We start from the raw sequence: 8,919 nt of genomic DNA on the forward strand, positions 1-8,919 counted from the left end.
TAGGTTTTGTTACATGTGAGCAGTTAGCCACCCTTGCAGGCCTTAATCGTGCTTAATTAACAATAATTAGAGGCAAGCTTTTCTTCTGGCCTCAGTGCCATAGACGACATGGTATTATGCTTTATGTAGAAACGAGCCTATGATAATTTGTGCAGTTCGCGCTTAGCGTGGCATCTTTTGCCTATTACAAATCATTGCTACAGAACATGAAAGCACCAATTTATTTTTCTGTGTCAATATGAAAAGTAGCTGTGCCTTTTGGAACCCTCAGGAAGTATCAGCAAATCTCGAGCGAAGTTTCTCTATACGGTAGGGCTTGCCCATGTTGAGGGTACTATTGCTAAGCTCCATAGATAAGCTTAGAGTGTCAAATAGGCCCTGTTGAGCTACAAGATGCTTTGTTGCATAGCTTCCAAGACTGTTCATTTAAATTTACACTATAGTCTACAGCTGGTAACATATTCAACAATGTGAGCTGATGCAGATGCCTTTCTGGAGAACTGTTGTCATTCTCTCAGTGCCAGCTTTTATTTTACCAAAGGCATTTTTTAGAGCGGCATGTACTGAAATTGTGAAAATGTTGCGCAAGTACACAACGTATTACTTGGTTCACAAGTACGTCGGAAATGTCAGACTCGGGGCATTTGTTGTTTGTACAGACATTCTACCTTTTGTGACTTCTGTATATTTTGTCGAAATAATGCACATAGCACATTTTTTCTCACTGTGCTTTGCACTGCAATTTTATATGTTATGTGAAAGATATACAACTTTTATACTATTCTTTTAGGCCTGCAACAAGCACCAAGAGTGGGCAAAGTAAGGACTCTCTTTCCTTCCCTTATGTTTGTGCAGATGTTTGTACTGAATATTCGAAGGGCCACACTACTTGTGGGTGCCCATAATAAAGATTATACGAGAACATTGAATGTTTAACGTTTTTATTTGTTGAGTATACATGACATACACAACATGCAACAATGTGACAGCAGCTGCCTTATAAATAATAGCTGGAACCTGAAGCATATTATAATACACTAAAGCCAGCCTACAGGCATAATAGCTAAACAACATGCAGTTTCCAAAGTAGCTGAGCTTGTCACTGCATCAATTGACTGAACCGCACACCTTTGCTAGTTTTTGCAAACCCTGCTGCAAAATGCTTAGCAAATCACCCATCTCGGTAGGGTGGACTTTCATTGGCATGAATATAAAAACCCTTTTAACTAGTGCAACTAATGTCAGCACTGTTGATTCAAAGAAAAAATATGAGTCCTAATAAATAGCTGCTAAAATACTTACACAGGTAAAAAAGTCCCCTTTATCTCACTCGCAGACAATGCCGCTAGATCATAGCAACATGCTTGACTTGTGGTGTACAGAGTAAAACTGACAGGTTTTTTTTAATGATTGAGAGCAGCGTAATGGCCAGCACAGCTGCAGCATAAGAGTATTTAAGCACTGGGGAGTTTTAGCTTGTCAGTATATAAATTGCCCCTGCGTGGAATACTGGAGATGGAAGCACTGATAGTGACATATTCAGGGCTCAAACAGAACATTGAACTCAAAATACAAGGACAATTAACGATGACAAAGGCCAAACTTCCAGTAGTGGGAAACAAACCTTATTTGTGCACATAAACTGGAAAATAGTGAACTCTTAGTTGCAATTTCTTGCACCTAAGCAGTTGCTGAGTAGGATGCAGACTTCAAGTGAATTTTCAGAGTTGACATTTCCATTGTAATGATATAGATCAGCTTCTAGCACGATTGTTAGTAGTGTCCTGCTTCAGCCAAAAACACTCGTAACATTAAAGCCAAATGCCTGAAACTTGCTTTTCACCAGACATTTCTATAGCCTAAGGCTTGAAAATGGAGCAGTGATGGTTGCTGTGTGAGCTAACAAAAACAGTGGTACAGCTTGGTCACTTGACCTGTCTTTGTCTAGCTCCATGATGGCAGTGGTAATCTAAATATGCGTGCCTTTAGTGGCTCTGGACTTGCCACATTGCATCGCTTTGCGACACTCTGGAAAGTGAATATCTAGGATTGTGTACCAATAGACTGTATCCATGGCATAGCCCTGACACAGAGTTTGTTACCTTGAGTGTTCAAAAGTCGCCAGCGACTGCAGTTTTCAAGTAGTTTTAAGGGTCCTTGAACCTCTTTTTTTTTTCAAATTCAAGGGTAATTCAAGGAGGTCTAAAAAATCTGCATATTGTGATACCTTATATGCAACCACATGTTAGAGACATGTTTGTGTTGTAAGTGTTCTTGTAAAAAAAAAAGCTAATTTTAATGATTATGTTGCTGCCAATGCTGACAAAATAAATCTCTATGTTTACTCAAGCTGGGAGACTGCAACACGGAATGTTGTGAACAAATTACTTTAGGGCAAAGGTCTGTAAAGTAATTGCGACTCTAGCTTGCATATGCCAGCCTACATGCTTAAAACTGTTATTAGCTTACACAAAATTGCATAGGTAATGACTGAATGCTGCTGCCTCAAGAAACACTTCCTTAATATATCAGCGGTGGATGCTTTGGCATATTCTTGAACGTTGCGATGGCTGCACGGCTCTGTCCTCCTTCAAGTCTTCTTGGCTTGTCGCTTGGAGATCTTGTCGGCCACTGTGTGCAGCTCCCCAATGCCTGTCTCAATCTCCTTCAGTTCGTCCCTCAGTTTCCTGGCAGGCGTTCCCAGCGCACGCCTGCAAGTGTAAATATTAATACATTTGTGAAAAGCAGTGGCACAGGAATAGCTGCAAATGTTACTGCTCGATTTGTGGGGTTTAATAACTCCAGACAAACCTGGCACAGCAAGGGCTCTGGATTAATCTTGACTACCTGGTGTTCCTAAAGTGAATGCACAGTATGGTCTACTGTAAAAGGGAACATCAAATTATTATTTCAAGACTGATTACAGCTGTTCTGATGCAAAGGCCTTGGCAGAAATTGTTTGAAAATGTTGGTCTACCTGACGTGTCACATCAAGCAATTTTTCCCCCTCTATTATAAAGGTTTACATGCTAAAGTTATGTTGGGTTGAATAGTTGTCGGGCATTGCTTCATTTATAGCATGTTCACTTAACAGACCAACATAGCATCATGTTGTTCTGTATACTGTGTCTAGTGCTGTTTGCTTCCAAAACATGTGCCAACTAGCTTGCCTAGTTGTGTTGTTGCCATTTATAAATGGGCGCTGTCTTTTTGCCATAAGTTTGAGCTATCTGTTCCCATGCCCCTTCCCCCTCGTTTTAATCCCTGGTCCAGGGTAGCCAACCAGATGCTTATCTGTTAACCCCCTCTGCCCCTTCCTTTTCTTCTTTCTCTCGACTGTGTGTACTCACGTTTTGGGTGTTCGACGGCCAGGCGTCCTGCGACGAGGTGTGACAGGGCTGGGTGTTTCGATGCCAAAAGGGGAGTACAACCTCACAGGTGTCTGGCAGTGTAGAGGAGAGTAAGACCCTGGAGGAAGTCGGTACTTTGTACGGCTTCGGCCTCCTTGTAGGCACCTCTGGAAGCACATTTTGGGGAGAGCAAGTCACTCTCTTTGGAACGTGAAGCATGACGGTGCTAATTGTGGCTGTTGTATTTGTTACTTTGGTTGAGCAGATTACAAATCTAGAAAATGTGTGGCAGGCAGAAAATCCTGCCAGACGAAGGAAAACACTACTAGTACTAATTACTCGCCACTGGTTGCTTCATTTGACCTGATGCATACATAGGTCTTGGGCCACATGACACAAGGTCACATTGTTGGGGTACAGAGGACTGTTGTGTTTAGTCCATTGCCTCTTGTAACAGTGGTTCAACATGCTTTCACGATGCACTCTTATGTGCATCTCATTCTGTTTACAGGAGGGACTTGTCACTTTTCTTACAGCACAAAATTTCTTTACAATAGTTTTTCACTGATAACACTTCACTGAAGGCTGGAGACATCCTTCTCCAAAATATATCTTCTTTAAAGGGGCCCTTAACCATCCCTCGGGCTTAGTGCAATAATATAGTCCACAGGTAGCATGTGCTGCTGTGAACATCTCAGCCAAGTTTTGCTGTTGCACGTGGTGCGTGGAGCTCGCAAATGGATTGCAAAGTCACCTTTATCTCAAACGCTCTTTTCAGCAGAAGGCCCTGTCCTCACTCTATTCTAGATCCACTATTTCGTGATCGGATGCACTATTTCATCATTCCCTTAGACGACTGCTATTGGCCAATAGCTGACACCAAGCTGCGTTCGGCTACATGGCGTAGATACCATGGCCGCCGCAGGGTGCCGCCACGAGTCCATTGGCTAAGCACACTGCAGCCCACTGAGGACAACCGCGTCCGGCTTATGTTTAGTGCTTCGTAGACACCAAAGGCAGAAGTAGTGGCGTCTGCGTTAACATCCAAAATGAAATTTGAACTGCGCACCACGGTGACACTGACAAGGTGAAGAGTTGTGGGCATGCCCCGCTGCACAGTTGCCTTCGTAGTGCAAGGCATTGGAGAAGGAACGGGAGCACAGCAGAAGCCGTGTTTGATTGCCAATAACTCTGCTTCTGCAGAATGCAATGAAAAACGTTTTGCAGCAAAGTGTTTTTGAAACAGCCCATTTTACTTCAAATGCCATTCTCCACCTTGATAAAGAGTGGTTCAGAGCCCCTTTAACCTCCAGTTCTGTCTACTTGCACTTAAAATTACAATATTGTTCTGTTCAAAGCATCTTGTCTGTATACTCTGGATGCAGAGATGATCATGGCGCCCACAAAAGGTCATTGTTCAAGACTGCTGAAAAATGAAAACAGATGTCACCATTACCACACACTAAACTGTGGGCTTAGCAGCGTAACACCAAAGCCACTGTGCCACCATGGCGGATAGTTGCAAACAGAGTGCATGTAGGAAAGTAAGTTTCATAGATTTTCTTGTGGAACTACATTTAAACTGGCAGGACCTATATCATAATGAATTAGGGTATGTTGTTGACCAGGACTAATGACCTTTAAATGGCCGGCCTTCTGTTGGAGTTTCTGCGATTCTCACTTCTTACAAGCACAACTGCCATGCAAGTCTTTGTGAAGCAGATTTGCACACATTCATAGGCCACTTATGGAAGCTACAATGACAAGCAAAACCATCTTTCTGCAAACAGTCCAGTTGGCACAAACTCGCCTTGTTTTCTCTCTCTAAAGATCATGATGGACTTCGTACTGTCATAGGTGTGGAAGCTGTGCTTACAATTAGCGATTAATAGGAGTCTGCAAAAATTTATGTTCGAACATGACAGATAACACTTATTGGAGGCTGCAAGGAGAAAGATCGATGAGAGTGGCCATTGTTCCCAATCACTCTGCCACTGGCCATAAGGAACTATTTCTTGGGTGAACACTTGCAGCATACAACTTCGGTTCAATAACTTGCAGTCATTCATTAAGGATGCCTCGCCCTTAGATAGCCTTCAAATTTATAATCCTAATATAAGCAAGACACTTCCCATCTACCCAGCCTCAAACATGTTTGTATCTATTTAAAATTATGTGCGACAATGTAGTATCATTTAGATCCTTTTGATGAGCAAAGCACTTTTCGTGCATCTGTCAATATGTTGTTGCTTTGTTTCATTACCGTTATTGTCACGGTGCTTACTAAGTATGACCACTTTTCAGTTGCTCCTCATTTACAATATGCTCAGTTGACTGGACATGCAGTTGTGAATGGCATTATATGCATTGGATAATGTAAATAGGCTTTTCTTCATTTATTGGACTCAATGAACTATATATTACTTTGTTTATAGACAAGGAAATAGGCCATTTTGCTCAAACACCTCTAGTTATAAACAATTTTAGGCTTGCAAATGTCACTGGGTTTGGAGCTCACACCACCAAAGCATCCTTGCATTCACTGGTTGCCATATTTTACCGGCTATATGCATACACGTAGACATGACGCAAATTTTGCAGCAGGTGGGTCAGGCATCCTGATCTCCATGTGTTTCACAAGAATTCTCATTTAATCTCTCAGTTAATGGCAACCTCGGCTGAGGTCGTCCTAATGCCGAGCTCCCTTACGATAACATCAGTTATATATTACGATAACATCAGTTATATATAGGCTGGCGATGCAGGTGGTGAAATTAAAAATGAAGTCATGGGTAGAAAGTAATAGAATACTTGGAGAACTTCAGAACGGGTTCAGAAGTGGTAGGCGCTTAGATGATAGCCTGTTCGTGCTTACCCAGTGCATAGAAATAGCTAAGGCGGAAAATAGACCTCTGCATTTAGCTTTCCTGGACATAAGTGGTGTATACGACAATGTGAACAGGGAACTCTTGTGGAACATATTAAAAGCTGAAGGTATCGGTAATGAGGTAATTGATTTTCTACAGGAACTATATAGAGAAAATAATGTTGAAATAACATGGGAAGGAATCAAGAGTACGACAACTGTCGAGGTTCACAAAGGATTAAGGCAAGGTTGTCCTCTATCACCGCTGCTGTTCATGCTTTATATGATAAGCATGGAAAGAAGGTTACAACGAAGCAATCTAGGGTATAATCTGTCGTACAGATTAGGCGAAAAGGTTGTGGAGCAACGACTACCGGGTTTAATGTATGCGGACGATATTGTACTGTTAGCAGATAGCCAGGAAGATTTGCAAACTCTGGTTAATTACTGTGGGGACGAAGGAGACAGTTTAGGTTTCAGTTTTAGTGCAGCTAAGTCCGGTGGGATGTTTTTCAACGATACAACTGATCAGGAGCTTACAATACAAGGCCACGAAATACCCTGAGTGGCCGAATACAAGTATCTCGGGGTATGGATAAACAAAGGGCAGATGTACACGGAAAAGCACGAACAGTCTCTAATAGCAAAAGGGCGAAGAGATGCCGGGATAATGAAACATAAGGCATTGTGGGGTTACAACAGGTATGAGGTACTGAGAGGCATTTGGAAGGGAGTAATGGTGCCGGGGCTTACTTTCGGGAATGCGGTCCTGTGTTTAAGGGCAGAGGTTCAGTCGAGACTAGAAGTAAATCAGAGAGCTGTGGGAAGGTTAGCACTAGGTGCCCACGGGAAAACCACAAATGAAGCAGTACAGGGAGATATGGGCTGGGCATCATTCGAAGCACGGGAAGCTCAGAGTAAAATCCTATACGAAAAACGTCTGAGGAAATTGGATGATAACAGGTAGGCAGCTAAGGTGTTTAAATACCTATACAGAAAGAGCATTGACTCACAATGGCGGAAAAGAACTAGGAAGCTAACCAGTAAGTATGCCAGACACGAGGACGAAAAAGGACAGAGCATTAAACGACAGGTTAAAAATGCGGAAGGTAAAAATTGGATAAATTCAATGGAAAAGAAGCATAGTGTAGAACTATATCGATACTGGAAACAGCAGATCAGGAAGGAAGCGTTTTATGATAACTCAAGAGGCAGTGCCCTACTCTTTGAAGCTAGATCAGGATGTCTTAGAATGTGGAGCTATAAAAAGAAATTTAACGAAAACGAAGACACATGTACTGTGTGTGGTAAATATGTAGAAACGATGGAACACCTCATACTAGAATGTGATGGTATCAATCCCGATGTCGATGCGGCCACAGTCACCCTTCCTGAGGCCCTAGGGTTCAGAGATGATAGTCATGTAAATAAATATGCGGTGGAAATTAGCAAAAGGCGATTGGAGGATTGGTGGCTCAAAAGCAAAGAGGTGACATAAGGTTAAAAGGGTAGGAAGACGTATTTAAAGAAAATCGAGAAATTCAATAACACACAACACAGATAAAAATAAAAGGCAAAATAAAAATCTGAGCATGGTGGCAACTGCCATCGCCCCGTTTCAAAGGGGACGCTCCTACCTTCCATCCATCCACCATCCATCCCTCGAGTCCCGCAAGTAGCACCGAGAAACAGCAGACACCCTCTCCCCCTTCCCCCTTTCTCTCCGTTTCAAAATCGGGGTGAATGCCCCTTAAGCTTATGGGACAGTGGAGTACCGAGCGAGACACCGCTAAGCCACACCGCTTCCCCTCTCCCCCACATTCCGACGTTGTCCCTGGTGCTCGGTTCTCGTCATCGTCGCCTTCTCTCTGCTCCCCCGCACGTCACGCGTGAATCTACACAGACTTAAAAATTCGTACCGTAGCCCAGTACTTGCTCGTAAAAGGCCTCGTAGTACGCACGTGGGCAACTCGACCGTACTCGAAATATTTCCATCTACCGCCTTCTTTTGCATGTCCTTTTTCCTTCCTAGATCAACATGACCTCTCTTGCAATTTGATTTATACCAGCGTGAAGAATAGTGTGGTCTCTCTCCAGGGCATTCTGTAGCAAGTGTCGTTTACTGTAACAACTTATTCCCTAGGGGAGCAATTACCAGCGTTACTTTCTCAAGGCAACACTGCGACTTCTCCAAACCTTCAAACCACGACCTACTGAAGGTCGTACTTCGAACATACAGCAACAACCGAAGACATACAAATACAAAGAGAAATCGGTGACGACACGAGGCTACGCCCTGCAACGGTCAAAACACGACGTTCGTTAGGCAGCATTAGCCGGGCATAAAATGTGTGTTCCAATCACGATCGCGCAGTGCTTAAGTCAGAAAACACATAATGAGGCAGCGACTTACGTTGGAGATGTTTTCAACTGCAGATTTGACGTTTTCCAAGGCCTGGCGTGCCGTGCTTCGGACTTCTCTCAAAGCGCAGTAGGCCGTTCCCATCGACTTGTTGATCTTGGTTCGGTTTCCATTTCGGAGCTTTCGTAAATTCTCTCGTGTTTTCTCCCGCATATTTCTTCGCAAAGCACGCGCGTTTGCGCTTTGTGACGACATAACTTCGAAAAACGCGCTAGCAGATAACGCACGCGGTGCCTCGCCCTCAACCGACTTTCAAAACCCGACACGGATCAAGCGTGCCG

General features: G+C 43.2%; 2 protein-coding genes across 2 annotated transcripts in view; one reads left to right on the forward strand and one right to left on the reverse strand.

Moving 5' to 3' along the window:
- LOC142575956 (required for meiotic nuclear division protein 1 homolog) overlaps window positions 1-924 on the forward strand; it is a 22,300-nt gene extending 21,376 nt beyond the window's left edge. The window contains exon 13 of the mRNA XM_075685798.1: window positions 791-924. Coding sequence (XP_075541913.1) covers window positions 791-905 — 115 coding nt within the window. The 3' untranslated portion in view covers window positions 906-924. The remainder of the gene's footprint in view (window positions 1-790) is intronic.
- On the reverse strand, window positions 925-8,889 carry LOC142575960 (uncharacterized). The gene is made up of 3 exons (XM_075685806.1): window positions 8,630-8,889; window positions 3,351-3,517; window positions 925-2,711 (listed from the first exon to the last, which is right to left on the reverse strand). The coding sequence occupies exons 1-3, from the start codon at window positions 8,831-8,833 to the stop codon at window positions 2,591-2,593; spliced, it is 492 nt and encodes a 163-aa protein (XP_075541921.1). The 5' UTR covers window positions 8,834-8,889; the 3' UTR covers window positions 925-2,590.
- Between the last annotated feature and the right edge of the window lie 30 nt (window positions 8,890-8,919).

This window comes from Dermacentor variabilis, chromosome 3, assembly GCF_050947875.1.
Source record: "Dermacentor variabilis isolate Ectoservices chromosome 3, ASM5094787v1, whole genome shotgun sequence".
Lineage (NCBI taxonomy): Eukaryota > Metazoa > Arthropoda > Arachnida > Ixodida > Ixodidae > Dermacentor > Dermacentor variabilis.

What these genes read in the sequence shown, in the direction of transcription:
- LOC142575960 (XM_075685806.1), bottom strand. Translation starts at nt 8,833, where the DNA reads ATGTCGTCACAAAGCGCAAACGCGCGTGCTTTGCGAAGAAATATGCGG. An exon ending in CAGTTGAAAACATCTCCAAC is followed by an intron (nt 3,518 to 8,629) that starts GTAAGTCGCTGC and finishes ATGTGCTTCCAG; the next exon opens with AGGTGCCTACAAGGAGGCCG. An exon ending in GGCCGTCGAACACCCAAAAC is followed by an intron (nt 2,712 to 3,350) that starts GTGAGTACACAC and finishes TTACACTTGCAG; the next exon opens with GCGTGCGCTGGGAACGCCTG.